At 42.2% G+C, this 22361-nt stretch overlaps 1 protein-coding gene across 2 annotated transcripts in view; it reads right to left on the bottom strand.

Annotated features, from left to right (window-relative positions):
- The window catches only part of LOC121928838 (opsin-5-like), an 84789-nt gene that overhangs the window by 18809 nt on the left and 43619 nt on the right, over positions 1–22361 (bottom strand). For both annotated transcript variants that reach the window (XM_042464080.1, XM_042464081.1), the window contains exons 3-4: positions 16792–16954; positions 14545–14672 (exon numbers count right to left, since the gene is read on the bottom strand). In XM_042464080.1, the coding sequence (XP_042320014.1) occupies positions 14545–14672; positions 16792–16954 (291 nt within the window). The remainder of the gene's footprint in view (positions 1–14544; positions 14673–16791; positions 16955–22361) is intronic.

Here is a 22361-nt window from a genome sequence, read left to right as displayed (position 1 = left end):
GATGTTTTTGACTATGTAAGCCGCTTTGATTGTTTTAAAAAGCAGGGTATAAATAAAAGGTTTTTTTATTATTTATTAAAATAGCAATGCAGAATGCACAATCACAATGTGCAAAATTTCTGAATTTACAATTCCATTTCCACTGCTGTCTGCAGAATCTCTTCAGTTCTGATGAGTATTTTGCTCCACATGCATAACACAACTTACACTGGCACATGTCACAAACAGAACAGCAACCTTTGTTTGTTTGTTTAGTGGAAGGTATGGTTTTGGGTTTGTTTTGTTTTTTATTTTTTGCCAGACTTATCCTTTTAGGAGCTGTTTCCATTTTCCCATTCTTTGTCATTGCCGTGATTTGGAATAATGCATTATTTTCAGCTTTTGTTCTTCAGAGAATTGATCTCAGGAAAGGATAGCTAAAAGTCTACCAAAGGGAATGGTTTACATTTTAAGTCTTGAGATTTATACCGTCCCTGAATGACCTTTTTCAAAGAGCTGTGGGATAAGAGGAGTTGGGGGCAACGGTGGGGTGGGAGAAAGCAGTATTTGCATGCATACTTTCCTTCCTTGCCTATAACAGAAAGCTGTAGCAAACACTCTGACAAATAGCCCTTTGAGCACGAAATCGCATATTTACACATACACACTGGGCCTATACTGGCAAATATTTTCAGAAGCCTTTTCAATGCATTACCTTTAATGTCAAGCCTGATAGAAAGCTTCAGAGGTAAGGGGGCGTATTTTCTTCTCAGTATGCAAGAGTAACTTCTATTTGCTTCAAGATGAGTGATCATTTGGGTGCCTGAGTGCCCACTTTACAAAGCAACATGGACCATATTGATGGTGCTCCCCTAATGAAGAAAATGTTGTTTTCCTTCCCTCTGATATGCCTTTAATTGAACTATGATAAGCAGTGGTAAATGACCCACTTGGAACTCCACTGGTGTGTGGATTCATCAGCAACCTGATGAACAAATTCACTTACCCCAACTGCTATGGGTATATCTATTAATTAATCGCCTTTGCCCTCCAATCCTACCCAAAATATTCATCAAAGGCATAGCCTTGTTAGTCTGGAAAATCAGTATGCAAAGGGTCCTTGACTTGCAATGTCTTTGAGACTAACAGAAAGAAAGAAGCTGGTAGCATGAGCTTTTGTAGACTCCAGTAATCGAAAGCTCATGCTACCACCTTCTTTCTTTCAGTTAATATCAAAGGGGCTACAAGATCCCTTTGCAAATCAAAATAGTCTTGTAACTGGAGTTTTGAGAGAAATTTTTGTAGGCAGTGCACAGGACAAATGCCCAAGAGAGGGACCATTGGCAAGATGCTATCATTTTAAAGGAAGCTATCCCCTCGGCTGCAAGGCACATAATGTTAACCCAGACCTATACTGTGCTGGGAATCATAGAGTTGGAAGAGACCCAAGTGTTGTCCGGTCCAACTCCTTGCCATGCAGGAATACACAACCAAAGCAGCCCCAACAGATGGCCATCCAGCCTCTGTTCAAAGACCTCCAAAGGAGGAGACATCACCACACTCATAATCCAATATCAAACAGGTTACCAGCAGGAAGTTCTTCCTCATGTTTAGGTGGAATCTGTGAAATACTTTCACAGCAGCCTCTAAACCAGTGATGGGTATGCTCTGGGGGCTTTTCTGGAGGCTCCAACGTGCTCCATTTCAGCCTGTCCTGGAGGTCCTGAGTGCTGCAATGACCACTGCAACTGCCATTTTCACCAGCCAGAAGGAAGATTATATCATTCCTAATGACTCCTTGTGACTCTGAGGGTAGTGTGGGGATGTATCTTTGGGTTGTTTTTATTTTACATCTTTGGGTTATCACACACACACCAGCATTATTTGATACTGCATTCTTGCCCTACTTTTGTGCTTCTTGGAGTGTGTCTATACTGTATAAATAATTCAGTTTAACACCACTTTAAGTACTATAACCTCAACCTATGGAATCCCAAGGGTTTTTGTTTTTGTTTTTAGTTTTACAAGGTCTTTAGCCTTCTCTGCCAAAGAGTGCTGGTGCCTCACAAAACTAGGAATCCCAGGATTCTGTAGGGCAGAGGCATGGCAGTTAAAGTGGTGTTAAACTGAATTATTTTTACAGCCCAAGAGTCAATGTCATGTAGTGGTTTGAGTATTTGACTAGGACATGGGGACATCCCTGCTCAGCCATGGAAACCCACTGGGTCTCCTTGGATAACAGTAATGGAAAGCAATGGAAATGCAACAAGTAGTATCATGAGTAACATAGCAAGTTATTTGCTTTTATCACAGACATTACTAATGGTAAATGTTACCTTTTAAAAATTATACTGATCAATGGTACAAATAACTTTTTAAAAGTAGCTTTCTAGTTTTTGAGATAGGATGCCTTCTTGTCCATTCATCAGACAGTATAGTGACCTGCATTGGCCTTACTGGACTAGACAGGCTTTTATCTCATCAGTCACAGCTCTTCTTATGTTCTAACTAGAGGCAGGTTACTGCCAGGGATTGTGAGCAGTGTATTGTGTATTGGCTAGTCCCAACTACAGTAGATCCATTTCATCAATGGCTGAATAGTGAATCAACAATAATTCAATGGGTCTGTTCATGTTTGAGGCTAAGATTATGTTTCAGGCTCCAGTAAGCACAGTGTTTTCATATACAGAAGGCACACCCTGGATCCTTTCTTTTTCATCTGTACTTAAAATAACTCAGGGCCTGAACAGACAGGCCAAAATAAAGCTACTTCAGGTCACTTTGGAGGTATGCTGTTTAAATGATGCATGTGTCCTAAGAGGCCAGAAGCCATGCCAAAGCCACGCTCCAGTCCTAAGGACTGGAGGGCAGCTTTGGTGCAGCTTTTGGCCTCTTAAGATGAGTGTGTCATTTAAACAGCATTCCTCCAAAGTGACCAGAAGCAGCTTTATTTTGGTATGTCTGTTTGGGCCCTCCATTTCTTTTTCTCCTCCCACTTCCCCTCTTTGTCCTTTACTTGTGCAAACTAAGTTCAAAGTGCAAAAGTAGTTTGAACTCAACTCAGAAGAGGGGGAGAAAAGAGGAGATGTGGGATTTTGCTCTTCCTTGTAGACTCAGACAAAAAGAAACTGCTGCAGCCTCTCCTAATTTGTGTATTCTTCCTCATAGATAACTTTTGCCATCATTCATTCATTCATTCATTCATTCATTCAATATCATACTCTGATGGTGATTGGCTATATGTGTCCCAGTTTTCACATGTGAAATGTTGGAAGGTTTGTGGATTCAGACTTTTCTCCCCCACCCCCAATCTGCTTAAAAATAACATTTAGTCTTTCTTCATGCTCCTATCTTGTTTCAAGGTTACATCAGTAGATTTGGTAAAAACACTTTGTAGGTAAGGAAGGAAGAAGAAGGATTCTGTACACAGAGATGTAAAACAGCAGAAGAGTGGCACTTTAATGTAAAACCAAATCAAACATTTTTTTATCACAATTTCTGTTATAAAAGTCAGTTTGTACTAGACAAGCTGGAATTTCTTTGCCTTGCTTTCCTCCGTTGCTTAAATCCTAAATTCTCTGATCTTCTAACGGCTTAATTTAAAAAAATCCAACCTAAGTCTTCAGACATATGTAGGGATAATATTTCTTTGAAACGAAGCAATTAAAGATATGCAGAGATTAGTTGTTGCCTGGTGGGGAAATGCAAAAGTGCATTAGAGAAAAGATAAGCTGGTGAGGCCACGGAAACTGTATTCCACTGTCATCAGAAAACAGTAACTGAATTTGCAGTGGGAAGACAGGTGGCTTGTTGGCTGCTGTTTAATAGCTGGCATTAGCCTTTATCTTTCCTTCCACCTTCTTCAGTAATTTGTGCAGCTATCAAAAGTTGTCCCTTAAGCTTCACATTGGCTGCATAGACCGGCCCAATGTATGCTTAAAAATCTATAAATGGCAATTGGCTGTATAAGGCTACATATAGGCCTGCCTGTTTCCTCTGTAAATGAGTTTGTTTCTATAAGTACTTAGCATCTGTTTTTAATCTGAATAGGAAGGAGTCTCTTAAAAACAACAACACTTTGTTTTGTCTGGGACTGCATGGGAACAGGAGAATAAGGAGATGGATTGTCTGCCTATAATAACTAGAAGGCCATGAGTATTCAGAAGCAGTGTCCAAAGTTTATTAAAACCTTTATCCAATAAAAATAATAGATTTTACAACAGCAAAGAGTCAAGATCCTACATAACTTCAGTGTAGTATAAATATGCACCAATGCAGTTAATTTATGCAACCCCTACAACATACTGAATACCAATTCAGCACAAAATATGTAGCTCAGTGGTCAATGGGAATAGCTGACAACTCAGTGTGCCACTATAGCATGCAAAGAAACAGAGGCAATGTGCATTCCCATGCTACTCTGTCTACTTTAATGCACTAATATATGCATAATGGTTCCATGTGTGCAACTCCATTTATGTGCTGTCAGCTTCATAGGACCATTGCTCATTGTTCAAAAAATCATTTTACATTCCTGGTGTAACTTCAGTGCTAGAGAAGAGATCAAGCTTCATTGCCTTCCTTCAGTACTAGGGAAGTACTAAACTACAAACCCCATGATTCTAAAGAATTTTGCCATGACAGCTAAAGTGAAATCATGGCACTATAAGTGTTTAGTCTCTCCATTGATGCCCCCTTGTCATGGGGGAGAGGCTTGCATACCCTAATGAAGTTATGAGCTATGCTGGCAATGGTATAATAGCCACCGGTAGGAACTCCCATGCCAGGCAGGTCACAACCGAAGGGTCTGACCAAGAGTGCCAAAGAGCAGGATGGGCTCTCTAGCCTTATGGCAACCATCTTAGGAGAAGGAAAACTCTAATCCCATACCCGGGCAGATGGTGCTCGTCTAACCCTGTAAGGTCAACCATCTAAGAGAAGGAAACTCTAATCAAACCTACGACCCGAGGACCTCGCTGTAACCGTCCATGCTTGTCAAGGCCTCAGCAGTCGAACCTCTGGTTTAAAGGGTGAGGCCAGTTCTGTGCACGCTGCGCTCCACCAGAATAATCCATTGCACAGGCTTGAAGGATACATCCAATCTCTGAAAAAGCCCTGTAGTGATAGGCGAGGGACAAAACGGCAGGTGTAAAGAAGCACTGGAAGCTGCAGGCCCAACCCTGCATGCAGACGGTTCAGGACTTTGGTTGCTTGAGACTGACTGGGGATGACAGTCTTGTTCGGCAGCATCCTGAATGACCAAGCAGCCTTATTTAAGGAGAGCACTGCTTGCTCCATATGGAGAGGGGCCTAGAAAAGGTGACCTAAAGAAAGCTCCTCCCCAACAACCCGGTTGGCTAGCTGCGGCCAATGGGCATCTTCTGATGTGGTCAGACAAAGACAAAGGCACACACCACCAGCCTCCAAAGGTGCAAATAGACTAACGCTTGCATGCTGGAACATCAGAACCATGCAAGATTCTGCAGACAGTGGACGTCCTGAGTGCTGTTCTGCTCTAATAGCCCATGAACTGTCACGACTTAACATCGACATCGCTGCTCTTAGTGAATTTCGTCTCCACGAGGAAGGCAGCCTTAAAGAACACGGTGCCGGCTACACACTCTACTGGTCTGGCAAGCCCAAAACTGAAAAACATCTTTCAGGTGTAGGCTTTATGATCAAAAACTCCATTGCCTCCAAACTCGAAACCCTGCCAATAGGACACTCTGATCGCATTAGCTCCTTACGCCTCCCACATGTTGTTCTCTTCAGTATCTATGCCCCAACTATGCAAGCAACCCTGCAGAGAAAGACAAATTCTACTCAGACCTATGCCACCTTATACAGAAAGTTCCTGCAGAAGACAAAATCATTAACCTTGGTGACTTCAATTCCAGAGTAGGAAAGAACTTGGAAGCCTGGAAAGGTGTTTTAGGCAAGCATGGTGTTGGAAACTGTAATGATAACGGACACCTCCTGTTAGAGTTTTGTGCAGAAAAGCAGCTGACTATTACAAACACCATCTTTCAGCAGAAAGATAGCTTGAAGACAACCTGGATGCATCCCCGATCCAAACACTGGCACCTCATTGACTATATCCTAGTGCGCCAGAGAAATATTTGCGATGTTCGTCATACCCAAGTGATGCCCAGTGCAGAATGTCAAACAGATCATCGCCTCGTAAGATGCAAACTAAATCTTCATTTTCAGTTCAAACCTAAGAGGGATGGCATCCTAAAGAGGAGACTCCAAGTCAACAATCTTCAACAAGCTGCCATAAGAGACAACTTCCAGGCAAATTTGCAAACAAAACTTGAAGACCATCATGTAGACTCTTCTCCTACAGTGCTTTGGCAACATATCAAAAACAGCATCCTGCAATCTGCAGAAGAATCCTTAGGGTTCTCCCTCAAGAAAAAACCAAGACTAGTTTGATGAAAACAACCAAGAGATCCAGGAGCTGTTGGCAAAGAAGAGAACTGCTCACCAGGCACACCTCGCCCAGCCATCCTGCCATGTAAGAAAAGCAGCCTTTCGCCTCGCATGTAGTCAACTCCAACAAAAACTCAGAGACATTCAGAACAAGTGGTGGATAAAATTAGCAGAAAAGACACAACGTTGTGCAGATCTGGGTGACTCCAGAGGATTTTATGAAGCTCTTAAAGCAGTGTTTGGACCTACATTCAGATCCAAAGCTCCCTATACAGCACAGATGGTCAAACACTAATCACAGATAAAGCTTCCATTCTGAACCGATGGGCTGAACATTTCCAAAGCCTCTTTAGTGCCAACCGAGTAGTCCAAGACTCAGCTATTCAACATATGACACAACAACCGATGAAGAAGGAATTGGACATAGCTCCCACTTTGGAAGAAACCGTTAAGGCCATACAGCAGATGAAAAATGGCAAGGCTGCCGGGGTTGATGGAATTCCACCTGAAGCTTGGAAACATGGAGGTCATGTACTCCATGCTAAACTCCACAAACTCCTTGTGAGTTGCTGGGGAAAAGGCGAACTGCCATCAGATCTCCGAGATGCAGTCATCATCACCCTGTATAAGAAAAAAGGAGCAAAATTGGATTGCTCAAACTATCGAGGTATAACACTGCTCTCCATTGCTGGAAAAATCCTTGCAAGGATACTGCAGAACAGATTAGTCCCTGCTATTGCAGAAGAACTTCTCTCCGAAAGCCAATGTGGCTTCAGAGCTAATAGGAGCACTACAGACATGGTATTTGCCCTTAGACAACTGCAAGAGAAATGTAGAGAGCAGAACAAAGGACTCTATGTAACATTTGTCCACCTCATCAAAGACTTCAACACTGTGAGTAGAAAAGGTCTGTGGCAGATCCTGGAACGACTAGGATGCCCCCCCAAATTCCTCAAAATGATCATCCTGCTACATGAAGGCCAGCAAGGTCAAGTCAGATATGGCGATGCTCTCTCGGAGCCCTTTCTAATAACTAATGGTGTGAAACAAGGTTGTGTTCTCGCTCCAACTCTATTCACAATCTTCTTCAGCATGATGCTCCAAAGGGCTATGGCAGATCTCAAAGAAGAAGACAGCATTTATATACGCTACCGTACTGATGGTAGCCTGTTTAACTTAAGCTGCTTGAGGGCCCACACTAAGACTCTAAACTATCTAGTCCATGAGCTGCTTTTTGCTGATGATGCTACCCTCGTTGCCCATACAGAAGCAGCTCTGCAGCGCCTAACATCTTGTTTTGCAACAGCTGCAGAGCTCTTTGGACTGGAAGTCAGTCTGAAGAAAACAGAAGTTCTCTTCCAGCTGCACCTCAGGAAGAACACTACCATCCCCACATCACTGTTGGCACATCTGTGATTAAGTCCGTTCAGCAGTTCACCTACCTGGGAAGCATCATCTCCTCAGACGCCAAGATTGATAAAGAGATTGATCACAGACTGGCAAAGGCATATAGTGCATTTGGAAGGCTTCACAAAAGAGTCTGGAGTAACAAACACTTGAGGTGAAGCACAAAAATCAGTGTGTACAGAGCCATTGTACTGTCTATTCTCCTCTATGGGTCTGAAACATGGGTCACCTATCGCCAACACCTACAACTCCTTGAACGCTTTCATCAGCGCTGTTTACGCACAATTCTAAATATACACTGGACTGACTATGTGACAAATTTGCTGTCCTTGAGCAAGCAGGGATCACCAGCATCGAGGCCATGCTATTGAGGACACAGCTGCGCTGGGCAGGACACGTTTCTAGGATGAAGGACCATTGCCTCCCATAAATAGTATTCTATGGTGAACTTGCCACGGGTCAGTGTAAGAGGGGCGCCCCAAAGAAGAGATACAAGGACTCCCTGAAACAACATCTCAGGCTTGGCCAAACTGATCACCAACAATGGTCCGCCCTGGCCTCGCATCGGGAGGCATGGAGACGCACTATCTAAGATGCTGCAGCCTTTTTCGAAAGCTCACGGCGAATGAGTCTCAAACAGAAATGACAATGCAGAAAGAACCACAACCCGGAAACATCACCCACGGAGACTTTCCGCTGTGCTTTCTGCAACCGGACCTGTTTGTCCCGGATTGGCCTTTTTAGTCACCAACGCGCTTGTACAAAGCACGGATGAGTCCTTCCTGAATCTTTGTTCGTGAAGCAAAGCCAGAGAGAGAGAGAGAGAGAGAGAGAGAGAGAGAAGTGTGTAGTTTGAAAGGGCCACTGGAAATGTACAATACAGTACTCGTCAGCAGGGCTCAGTGGTAGCTGGTGGCTCCCACATTCATGAAGCAGTGAGTCTGCTCTGGGCTTTACAGTATTTTGGTTTTTAAGAGGGACTGCCTAAGGTCCTGAACCCATTTTAGGGGGCATAGTTCAATACTTTGTTGACTTTAAAGTATCGGCTAGGAGAGATTCATCACTCCGCTGATATCAGAGCCATATGCTTCTAGTTGCTAGGAGGCAGTAGCATTTACTGGCTAAAATCTTGTTGGTTACAGATGCATAAGTTCCCTTACAGAAGTGATTGGACATTTCGCCTGATAAGCAACAGCTTGTTATTCAGTTCAAAAGTGCAGATGTAGTGTTGAGCATGCAGTAACATTTTGTATGTTCCTTCTTGGCCAGTGTGTCTGCCTCTGATGGAATTGGTAGCAGTATGCCTTCACCTAGGCACTTAATTCACATCTAGTTGTGCATTCAGCCACACATTCTCTTGCACATTCACTTGCAATAGCAATAACATTTACATTTCTATAGTGTTTCTTGATGAACTAAGCACTCTCTAAGCCAGTGGTTCCCAACCTGTGGGTTGGGACCCCTTTGGGGGTCGAATGACCTTTTCATGGGGGTCTCCTAAGATCATTGGAAAACACCTATTTAATTATAGTTATGAAGTAGCAACAAAAATAATTTCATAGGTTTGGGTCACCACAACATGAGGAACTGTATTAAAGGGTCGCGGCATTAGGAAGGTTGGGAACCACTGCTCTAAGCCAATTGCTCCTAACAAGCTAGATACTCATTTTACTGACCCACAAAAGGATGGAAGGCTACAGTACTGGCATTTAACCACTACGCCACCAGGGCTCCTTAACTAGCACAATGGTGCAGTTCAACACTAGGACTATGTAGCACAATCAATGCACAGCTCTACAGATTCATGCTATGCAAATCCAGATGTAGGATCACTATTTGATTCTACTGAACTGCATGCATCCAGCAAATTTGATGGTACTAAGATTCCCAGGTAAGGACTATCTCAGACCTTGAGATTTTAGGGCCAACCCCTGAGAATAAGAAACGTGATGTCACAGAGGGTGGGCCAGTAAGCATGATACACTGTGCTTGTGTCATATGCTGGTGCACTATATGTGGCTTTAACCTTACATGGAAGGTTGCGCTACCAGAAGTATAATGGTGCGTGTGCCCATGGTGCTTGTGCCACACTGCATGCGGGAACATTCCCCCATTAAAACAAATGGGGTTTGAGCATACAAGTTTTCCCCCATACGTGGGGAGAAGGGAGAATGGATCCCCTGCATATGGGGAGGGCCCACTGTATATTAAGCATCAACCAGAATTGCTCAGAGTATGCCTTTCAAATAATTAAAAATGAGGTATAACAAATGAGGAAAATAAGCACAAATGCACACACACACACTTGGCAAGGCAGTTGAAAACTCACCCTCAGGTTTTTTTCCCCTTGCCTGTGGATTGGCAAAGAGAGTCCATAACCTGGGAGCTGGCAACCCTAGAAGACACCAATGTTTGTTTGTTTCCATCTAGGAGCAATGCTGGAGTAGTCATTTAACACTTCCTCAGTTTTGTGATGATTCATATGAAGGCACATCATCTCTTCAGTTTAAACAACAGAATGTGCAACCTCTTACAATCTGCCCAGACTTCCCATTTCTGTTACAATGTATCTCAAATACATTGCTAAACATTACTGGAGATACACAAGCTGTGTGTCATACTTAGCACACAAGATGGATGTCAACACACCAAAATCCATATACTTAGGATTGATGCTATTCATTGTAGCTTGATGCTGAAGAAATTTATTAGAGAACTAGTGGAATCTGACTGCAAATCAAGTCAGTCTCCTTTATTTGTATTATATTTCTATTACAATTGATTCATGCCAAAGAAGATGCATGCTACTTAGTTTGCCTGGTAGGACTGCAGGTACCTTTGGAGCCTTCTCTTTTCGAGGGTGCTGTTTCTACCTCCAACATGTCTTCCAGAAGGCCAGACTAGTAAATATGTGAAATGTGCAATTGCATTTCATGCACTTCTGTGTATGTGTAAATGAAAAATGATAATGCACATGACCCCTTTATCTGGATTCGACCTGTGAAGCCTACTGTAAAGGCACCAGTATACTATATAATTCTATAATAAACTCTTTCCTTTCAGCTAAGATGGTGATTTCCATTAATGACCAATATCAGCATTCAGACATATCCAACACAACACTCATATTTTGTTATTGTTATTAACTGCAGTCAAGTCGACTTTGACCCGCAGTGACCTCATGAATGAGTCATCTTATGATCATCCACTCAATGTTTTTCAGCTGTTGTCTATCTTACCAAAGATTGTATTTTTAGTGAGTCAGATCTTCTCATGATATGGCCAAGGTACAACCATCTCAGCCTAAGCATCTTGGTTTAGCGACAGCTCAGGCTTGATTTAAATTGTTTGAATTTGCTCCCAGAAAATAAACAGTAAGCTGAATGTCAAATAACTACAGCAGAGTCTTTCCTCTACAAATATCAAATTTGGTCACACAACACCTTCTTTTCTGATGATGTCTCTCCATGTGTAGCAGTAGTGTAATGGAGTCAGAGTGCACAGGGTTGAATTGGTGGAACTACTGATTAGCCAGAATAATGAAACCACCCCATTCTTACCTCACAGTTCTCTCTGAGCAATCCTCTCTACAATCCTCACACTACAGTATATGTGAATTTCCAGCAACAATATTCGGTGGTGCCTCCACATTTGCTGGCATTAGGGGTGAAGGACCCCCGTGAAATTGGGAAAACCACAAATAATAATAATAATAATAATAATAATAATAATAAAACCACCACTATTCTTTTTACCTAAGAGAACACCTCTCTAGGAATTCAATTCAAATCAATTTCCAGCAGAATTGCACTGGAGGGACTTAGAGATTCCAAGAAAGAACATCTAAATCTAAACTGCAAATAATCAAATCCACAAAAGTCAAAGCTGCAAATGTGGACAGCCAACTGTATTGTGACTTGGACTCAAAAGGGCAATTAAGGCCCATTAATTTTATGAAGGATCTGCTTCTGATACACATGGCAAACATTAGAACTGGAGTGCAGATATTATTTAACTGCCTGTGGTTTAGGACTCTCCTTGGGGATGTGACTACAAAGACGGTGATGATGAGCAGGTGCTTTTACCTCACAATTTAGTACTACACCACTGATGTGTAGTGTGGGGACTCTGCTTCCTGGCCCTGACATCACATACCCTGCCCTCGATACACATCTATCCATCATGATTTTTGTGCAGGGGAGCCTGCCTCCTCTTCTGCAGAATTAAAATCCCTGAACAGTTGTCTAGAAATTGCAGATGGTGCTGACAAGGAGCATGCAATCCATGATGGATTTTTTCCTATCCTTTCCTGCCAGACTTTTCTTTCTTGGAAAGGGATCTCCATGTAATCAGAGGCACTCGTCTTACATATGAATGTCTTTCTAAACAAAAGGCATGTTTACAGAAGAACATTATTTCTCTGCCATTCTATGTGATCCCCACACCTGCATCTTGCCTCAAAAGTCTCCATACTGAAAGTAAGTCTGGAGAGACTGAGCAAAGTAGAGCAAAAATACTATTGAACTTTCTCTTTGGAACCCTTCACAGAATTGGACAAAGGTGTGTCTGCATACATTAAAGCAGGGGTGGACAATTCAGGGCTCTTCAGGTGTTGTTGGACTGTCACTCCCATTATCTCTAGCCAGCAAACTGAGAGATTATATGATTATATGAGCTGCAGCGCAACAACATTTGAAGGGGCACAGGTGGCCCACCCTTGTGTGGAACTATTTCCTAATCTAATGTCTTTATTTCTTGATCTAATCCAATTATCATGATAACACCTATTACTTGGCTGCAGAAAGTCACATGCTTTGCCACAGGGGAATCCTAAAGAAGAGAGAGCCAAGGTGCTAGGACATTACACCCTGAGAAGGTTAAGAGGTGATATGATAGCCCTGTTTAAATATTTGAAAGGATGTCATATTGAGGAGGGAGCAAGCTTGTTTTCTGCTGCTCCAGAGACGAAGACCCGGAGCAATGGATGCAAACTGCAGGAAAGGAGATTCTACCTCAACATTAGGAAGAACTTCCTGACAGTAAGGGCTGTTCAACAGTGGAACACACTCCCTTGGAGTGTAGTGGAGTCTCCTTCCTTGGAGGTCTTTAAGCAGAGGCTAGATGGCCATCTGCTGGGGATGCTTTGATTGGATTTCCTGCATGGCAGGGGGTTGGACTGGATGGCCCGTGCGGTCTCTTCCAACTCTATGATTCTATGATTCTACTTCCAGCAAAAGTAAAATTTGTTTATTGGGATTGCATTTAGCCAGTTTTACCTATACAGCACCTAATAGTTTTTCTAGATGCAAGAGTGCATAGGATTCTTGAGAAGTTCCATGTTCTCTGCATAAGAGAGGGATGGGTAGCCTCACTCAGTACAGAAACAACCTGGATCTCAAAGGAAGTTACTTTTTCTGTTGTTAATGGAGTTGAAATTTGATTGCCTGAATTTTACAATTCTTTGTCTCCCGGAGCCCACAAGGCCAAAGAGAGGAGTGACCTCTGCCTACATTGATAACTCTTCAGACTATCCTAAATGACAACAACAAAAACGACATTTTGACAAGATGTAAGTCTCTAACATCATCATTTTTTCTTCTCTTGTATAATTTTTAACAACTTTACCTGATGAAGAAGCCAATGGAGCTTTGTGCATTTTCAGTTGGCCCAATAATGGTATCACTGTTTTGCTGTATGGCCAACAAAGCTATGCCTGGATATCTTGTCTTTTACTGTGATGCTACTGAAAACTAACTAAAATAGTTTTTAATGGAATATTACTGGTCTGTGGCACAAAACAAAATCACTTCTGTCCACTTTGCCATCACCTCAATAGTCACAACAGCACATGAAGCAAAATGAGGCACTTGAACCATTACCAACTTCTCTACCAGCATTTACTGAGGCTACACTCCTGAAATTAGAAAAATAACTAAAATGTTAGAATTATGCTATAAAAGAAGTGCTGTTATTCCTCATTGAATTCCATTTATAATTAACTCTAAAAAACTTTGATACTGGGGAAAGTGCCAACACAAATAACCCATTATTTGTAACTTATTGCTTTCAAACTTTGGTTGGTATCACTCAAATGCTACCCTGCACTTAATACTGGCAACTGTGTGGCCAGAGAGGTTCCTTCAAGGACCAGTTTTGGCCCTAATGATTTTGTGTTCTTTATCAACAGCTTCCATTCAAAGAGGATTCAACTAGATGACTTTTAGAGGAAGGTTCCTGAAGGTCCCAGATTCACTAGTTCTGCCATCAAAAAAATCATTTGTGTGAACAATTTGATTTCATATTTTCATTATCTCATTTATGTCCTTTCTGGTGCTGTGGTAAAAGCTTCCACATTATTTGAATACTGGAAAGAGATGCACACAAATACAAAAATACGTTTTAGGACTTAGAGATTGGATACAAAACACCACACAGGCTGATGATTCATCTACATATGCAAATGAAAAGAGAAAATGGGACGCTGCAATTTTTTTGGTGCTAATTACTGCAATTTCAGACATTTGATGAATAGGTTCCCTAATGGAAAGACCTCCTAAGAGAGATGTTGCTAAGAGATTCATGACTTTTCTAACCCTGTGAAAGAGTTGCCAGACCCTTGGGGTGACAAGGGTGGAGAAAGAAAGGGGCAAAATGAAACAGAATAGAAACATTTAGGATGAGAAAGAGGAAGAGAATGTTTTAGAAGCATTAAGCCACAGGACCTACCATATGTTGGATAACAGACCTTCATGCAGCAAACTGCACTCAGTGCTGTTAGGCTGGTGAGACTGCACAGGCCAAAGAGAACTCCACAGAAGGCATAGAAAGTGCACATGGCATGGTTGAACAGCCACCTGGAAAGGAGAGATAACCAGAGAAAATGAATGATCTTCCCAAGAAGGTATTCTGTCCCAGCATAGCACAGACAGAAATGCTTCAGCATCATCAGTTCTAACTATCATTTCCACAGCCATCGGTACAAAAGCATCCCCATCACGGTCTGTGTGCTCCCTGTAAGAGAGAGAAGGCAAAGCCCAAGCTCTTGCTATTAGTCTGCTACCCCCCCCCCTTCCTGGTCCAAATCACCATCCTTTATCAAGATTTTTTCAGTGCTTCTCCTATACATAAGGTCAAACTAGACTAATAATATGGTAAGCATTGGTTTTTGTTGTTGTTGTTTTAAAAAGAGGTACTCTCTGAAGTATAGAACCAGTGAAGTATAAAACCAGTGTAGTATAGTGGTTTGAGCACTGGTTTTTGACTCTGGAGACCAGGGTTTAAATCCCTGCTCAGCCTTGAAAACCCACTGGATGACTCTGGTCAAGTCATATTCTCTCAGGCTCAGAAGAAGGCAAAGGCAAACCTCTAAATGAACCTGGCCAAGAAAACATCGAACAGTATTAAGCTGTTTTTCTCCCACCATAGGATTCTCCTCAGAGATGCATGCCTCAACAATCAAGTCACTTCTCAATCTTCTCTTCTCCAAGCTAAATGTACAGAGGAGCTCCAGGTGTGGAGTTCAAGAGGAACTAGTCAGACCTGGACCTTCTCTTTATGGCATATGGTTCAGATGAGCTCCTTCCTACTGATAATCATTGGATCTAGGCAGAGTTATGAAAAGTTAATTTTGGATTCTAACACCCAAAATTACCAAACCAGCCTGGCTACTGCCTTCAGTTCAAGAAATAGTAGTCCTGAGAAGTGCCCATTCAAAGCCCTGGGATGAAAAAAACTCAGTTATGGGGAGCACATGGTCTTATAAGTCAATACTAAGGCTGAGCCATGCTATAAGCAGTCCATGTAGAAATGCACCCACATGTGTTTTTTATCTTTATATCCACATATATAGGAAGGTCTGGAAGGATACAGTTTGAATCTGGACTATGATGTGGAGAAGACAAGAGTTTAATGTTCATCTGTGCCCTATAACCTCAATGCAAATCTCTTCCCACCACTACCACACACAGCTATTAACTGCAGAGAGGAAGAGCTTAAATCCTTAAATTTCCCCCAGCATAGGTATTAGTATGTTTGGAAGGGGAAATTAAGTTGAGAAGAGGAAGATAATCCCTGTTTTTTTGCCCTACAGAACCAACTGGATCCCTCCCCCCAACACTGTTGTGTTTAAAGAATTGAAACAAAGTTGGAAATACAGTATCAGACTTGGAAGACTCTTACAAAGCTCAGTTTGAACTGATGATGATACAGAGAAGAGGGGCCTGGATGGGAAATGAAGAGAAGTTCCATCTTAAGTCACAGTATATTAGAGTTTGAAAGGGCTGCAAGGGCAATCTAGTCCAACCTCCTGATCTTTTGAAAACGGGGATTTACAATAAATTAAAATGAGTGCATGAATGAATGAAGATAGTACTACATGAGCCCCATTCTCACCAAAATCATGTTAGAAATGGAAACATATCCGTTTCAGAGCAGCCATTATTGCACCTCTCTGTAATCCCCTACTGAGATCTCTCTTCCAAATTTTTCCTTAGCCCACCTACCTGCCCTATGTTCCACCCATCATGCCTTTCAGATTTTTAAATTTTCATCTAAAGTTTGTTTTTAGTGCAGTTCTAGAACTAAGTTAATACAATTTAAGTTAAAAGGGGGGGAAAAGGAAAAAAATTAAGAAAACCAGGCTGCTTTGAAATAGTGAGGTGACAGGGGGAGAGGAGAAGACATTGACACCACATGTCTGTTAACATTGGAACTGCCATAGCAGCAACATTTCACACCTGAAGACAAATGGAACTGCAGCATGATTAGAAAGTTATTGATAGGTTTCCCCAACCAATGACAAGGGACATCCTAACCATGCTTTGGAAACACAGCAACTAAGGGTCAAAGGGGACATCATCCAATAAATATCACCAAAGGTACTATTTTCCAACTTTAATGGCAGTTTAAAAGCCAAATTTAGTAATCTCTAAAGTCAATGAGTGAGTGAATGAATTAATGAATGAATCCAGTTACCTGTGTGCAAAGAAGGATGGTGTGGCCAGTGGAAAGAGAATCACAGTCATGCCAACATCGCTGATGGCAAGATTCACAATAAAGAATTCAGCAGGTTTCAGGATGGTTCTCTTCCGGTAGGCTACTAGCAGGAGGAGAGAGTTTCCAAAGAGAGACACTACACCTGGGGATAAAAACAGAATCCACATTGAAAACCATGGTCTGTCAGTGCATGACTCAGAAACATGTGTACAAAGGGTGTCATATTTGCACACTCTTCAAAAACATAAAGGTATGAGTAGTACAATGCATTGATCTGGTTGCAGTCCATAACATTGTTATTTTTCAGGTTGATGGGAATGACAATGTTTATTTAGACGTTAGTGGGCAATGAGTCACCCTTCTGATGTTGTTGGAGTGGAACTTACATCACCTCTAGCCAGCATAGTCAATGGCTAAATACGATGGAAGTTGCAGTTCAACAACACGTGAAAGGCCCTGTATCCTGCATTCCTGTGGTAGGGCATGATCCTGCCCAGAGGCATTACTAGGGGGTATGGGGGGGGGGGGGGTGCAGGCCACATGAGGTGATACCCTAATGGGGGTGATACCACTGCTCCCCAAACAACTACCTTTTGGAAGATACGGGCTGCAATGTTCATCTGCATCTATTTAAAATGCTGAAGAGATGGTGTAAGAGAGACAAGGTTCAGTGAGAAGAGACAGGAGAGGCCCCACGTTTTTTAAAATTGATTTTAAATGTTAAAAATAATTTTTAATTTTAAAAATATTTTAAAAACATCTTAATAATAATAATAATAACAATAACAATTTATCTATATCCTACCTTTTCCTGAAGGAATCATGGTGGGTTACAAAATAAAGAAAACAATAAAATACAATAGCATAAAATATACAATTAAAAATAATCCCATACCCTAACCCCCATCCCAATCGTAAAAAACCATAAATATAAAATAGATTGCAGTATACAATAAAAATTATAAAAGAAAATTAGTTAAAATGAAAGGGAAAAAAATTGAGGCAAGGACATCTATCTACACGGGGTAAACGGGTAAAATCTTGGTAAAGGTTTTGGTAAAATCTTACCAAATTTTCATTCTAACCACATTAAACAATGTACATGTAAATACATTTAGGCTGTGCATATGATAATTGTAATTTAAAGGTATAATTTTAATTTTGTTAGTTGTTTATATCACAACTATTACCATTATATTCAGTGATATCCGGGAATTACAATTTATGAGTAACATTAGTAACATTAATACAAAAAACATTACCAATGGAAAAATTCATGGAATGGGGAACAACATTCTTATTAGATGAACAATGCCATTATTTTGCCCCCATTCCCAGGTAAAAAACAAAACAGCAAAAAAGATTTCTAAGAGCACAGTCGTAATATACTGTAGTCTTTGAGCATTCACTATGTGTGTATGCGCCTCCATGTCAACTGTTGACTAATGATAACCCCACGAATTTCATGCGGGTTTTTTTTGGCAAGGAATACTCAAAGATGGTTTGCCCAATCCTTCTTCTGAAATACAGGCTAGAACACCTGGTATTCATTGGTGGTCACCCATCCAAGTGCTAACCAGGGCTAACCAAAGATCAGACAGCATCTGGTGTCATTAGGGTATTTTGGTATTTCAAAGGGAATAGTGTTAATTTAGTCTTTAATCATTCACTGACTGTTTTTTCAATTAATGTTAGTGATGGTTCTAATCAGAACAGCCCTGACTGTGAATGATTTGGGCCACAAAATCCAATCTTCATGTGAGAGAATAGATTTTTAATGGAGACCCATTTTACCACTTTGAGACCAGTGATGCTCAGTTTTTTTTCTCCTGGCAATCTTCCTCCTATAGATCTGTTTTATACAATAATATATTATGTGTGCTAAACAAACAGGACAAAGAACATTGTGGAGATTATGCAAAATCCAGCAGAAGCTGCAGGGACAAGCTGTTCTTTTGTTTGAACATAGTTGAGACAACAGTGGTAATTAAAATTTAATGCCCAGGATTTTCCTTTTCTATTAAGTCATGCTAATTTCATTTAAAAAGAGTTTCCCTATATAACCACAAAGGAGGTCCTGATTAATCCAAGGTCAGGTTGGGGCGATTGGAATGACTTCCTGATAGATTAGCTTGCAAATTAAATATTATGATAACAGTAACAGGCTAGAGATGTGGAATGGCTGCTTTAGCAATATTATCCTCTGACAAATCTTCAGCAGCACCAGCCCATCATTCTCAAACAACATGCATGTCAGAGCTGAGTATAAATCACTTCAGGTGAAAGAGCTAGATCTATATGCTCTCTTTGCCTTTCCTCTCCACAACTTCTAGTGCAAAGCAATATCTTTATATTCCTTTACTTGGAGTTTAATTTGTTATTGTTGTTGTTGTGGGTTCAAGTTGTTTCCAACTCATGGCAACCCTAAGGTGAACCCATCACAAGTTTTTCCATGGCTAAGTGGGGAATTGAACCATGCTCTCCAGAGTCATAGTCCAATGTTCAAACCATGCTGGCTCTATCCATTAGGCTTATTATTAGGATGCAGAAAGACTCTTTGGGATCTCATGCGATTTGTTGCATTGTATGAGGGCTTCTGAAGGTAAAATTTGATCTGTGTGCTGTTTAGCTGTTTAGTTAAGTATACCTAACTATGGCCCAGTACATACAGGCCTTTTAGGTGCCCTCGTCATGTGCTAGGGGTTGGCTGAGGGCGGAGTGCCCACATGCCCCGCAACCCTTGCACGTGACGAGGGCGTAACAATGGTGGTGCCCTGTATACATGGGTGCCACCATTATTATTATTATTATTATTATTATTATTAACCTTTATTTACGCTTGTAAATTTACACAGCGCTGTACATGCAATCTTTTTAGTTAGACGGTTCCCTGCCCTCAGGCTTACAATCAAAAAGACAGAGACAGAAGGAGAAGGGAGTGGTGACGAGAAGGGTAAGAGGTCCAGCAGTTCCTCTCAACCTCCGAGGCCTGGACCAAGGCAGATGGACTGGAGGGAGGGCAAGGCTCATAATGGATGTATCATACCAGGGAAAATACATAATCACAGTAGGATAATACATATACAGTACATAGGAATACAGGAAATGGATCGATAAACAGCCAACAACAGAACATCAATAGTAGCGACAATTATGGCTGCCTGGGAAGGCTTCCTCTGAATAGGATGGTTTTCACTCCGTTTTGAAGCTGGTTAAAGAAGGTGATGGCTCTTGCTTGTGGAGGAAGAAGGTTCCAGGAGTGAGGGGCAGCAAGTGAAAAGGGGCGAATCCGGGATGGGGCAGAGGAAATCCGGGCTGAGAACAGCAGACCTTGCTACCAGAACGGAGGGCCGGGTGGGAAGGTGGAGAAGAAAGAAGTTCTGATAAGTAAGGAGGGGCCAGTCCATGGAGGCTTGAATGTCGACAGCAGGAGCTAATACTGAATGCGGAAAGGGAGAGGGAGCCAGTGAAGGAGCCAACACAGGAGAGATGTGGTCAAGCGGTGGGTGGAAGTGATATGCGTGCAGCGGAATGCTGGACAGAGATTAAAGGACAGAGGTGAGAAAAAGGAAGCCCAGCCAGGAGGACATACAGTAATCCAGTCGTGAGATCACTAGGGCGGGACCAGGATCTGTGGCAGTAGAGGCAGTGAGATATGGCCGGATTTTGGCAATATTGTACAAAAGGAATCTACAAGCCTTGGCTGTGGTCTGGATCTGAGGGACACGACAGAGAGAGTCAAAGATAAGCCAGACTGCGGGCCTTGCTGGACTGGTTGATGGAATGTTTTCCACAGAGACAGAAAAGGAGTGTTGAGGGTTGGGCTTAGGGGAAGACAAGAAGCTCCGTCTTGGACATGTGAGCTTCAAACGCCGATGGCGCATCCACTGTGAGACAGCTGAAGGCAAGATGAGACTTGCTTTTCAAGCCTTGGAGAAAGGTCAGGGGCAGAAGATAAGCTGGGTGTCATCGGCATACAGATGGTAGGAAAACCAAAGAGCATGGTTTTTTCCAAGGACAGTGTGTAGAGAGAAAACAGAAGGGGACCCAGAACAGAGCCCTGGGACTCCACATTAAGGGAACAGAGAAGAAGTCAGACCCCCGCAACTACGGCAAAGATCTGCCAGACAAGTAAGATCTAAACAGTCGAGAACAGAGTCTGAGAACCAAGGTCAGAGAGTAGGTCACTAGAAGACAGTGATCAACAGTGTCAAAGGCTGCAGACAGATGAGAAGAATGAAACAGAGTAAAGGCCATTAGCCTTGGTCGGTAAAAGGTCTGCGAGATCTTTGTGAGAGCTGTCTCTGTAGAATGCCTTGGGCGGAGCCAGCTGAAAGGGATCAAGGATGGAATTGGCTTCAAGAAATCAGACAGCGCGAATAGACAACCCGTTCCAAAACTTTAGAAAGAAAGGGAGAAGAGAAATCGGACGATAGCAGACAGAGAGGAGGGTCAAGAGAGTGTTTTTTTTCAGAATTGGGGAAATGAGAGCATGTTTGAAGTCCGAGGGGAAGGAGCCTGTAGAGGAGAGAGAGATTGAAGTATGGAGGAGCGAGGGCAGAAAGGAGGGAGCTATAGAGATTAGAAGAGACGAGTAGGAATCGAGCAGAGGACAGGTAGCGGTTTGGAAAGTTCAGAAGTGTAGGGTTCATCCAAAGAGGCAGGAGGAAAGACAGAAAATTGTAGGGAGGCGAAAGAAGATTAAGAGCAGTAGAAGACTCAGGAGGGACTATCTCAGAGCGAAGAGTGGTAATCTTAGAGATGAAATAGTTAGCAAAGTCATTAGGAGAGAAAGATGAAGAGACAGGAGGAGAGGGAGTTTAAGCAAAGTGTTGAAGGTGGGGAGAACAAACGCTGCGGGCACCTCTCATGGAAGATCAGTGATTGTAATAATTCTGTTTTGCCATAGAGAGGGCGCGCGAGAAGAAGAAAGAACAAATTTGAAATGGATAAAATCAGCCCCTTTTTGGACTTTCTCCAAAGACGTTCGGCCGCTCTAGAGCAGGACCGGAGAAACTTAATGTTGGGGTAAGCCAGGGCTGAGGCCTAGTCTTAGAGAAGAAGTGCGTACAGAGACAGGGGCAAAAGGTCGAGAGTTGAGGAAAGAGTGAGTTAAATAAAGACATTGCTGAATCAGCAGAATCCCCGAGATTTAGGGAAGAGAGATGAATCCAGGGTCAGACCAAGATGGTTAGAGTCAACAGATGAAGATCACGAAAAAGACGTTGAATAGTATGGCGAGGAGGAGGGTATAAGTGAGAGCAAAGGAGATTAAATGATGGGTCAGATAGTGGAAAAGTCAAGTGCCAGGTAGTCAGAAATGGCGCAGTTTGCAGCAAGAAACTAGGTCACGAGAGCATGACCAAGAGAATGAGTTGAAGAGTTGGGTGTGGTTGGAGGCCAAAAGAAGCTAGCAGAGAGTTAAAGCGAGATGTTGTAGGGTTGTTGGAATCGTCAACGTGGATATTAAAGTCACCTAGGATCAAAGTGGGGACTGAATCTGAAAGGAAGATGTCGCCATGATCAAAGTCAGATAGGAACTGGGTGTC

Source organism: Sceloporus undulatus, chromosome 4, assembly GCF_019175285.1.
Source record: "Sceloporus undulatus isolate JIND9_A2432 ecotype Alabama chromosome 4, SceUnd_v1.1, whole genome shotgun sequence".
NCBI classification, from domain to species: Eukaryota; Metazoa; Chordata; class Lepidosauria; order Squamata; family Phrynosomatidae; genus Sceloporus; species Sceloporus undulatus.
The sequence above is the reverse complement of the archived record's forward strand: the minus strand, read 5'-3'. Positions and strand labels throughout refer to the sequence as shown.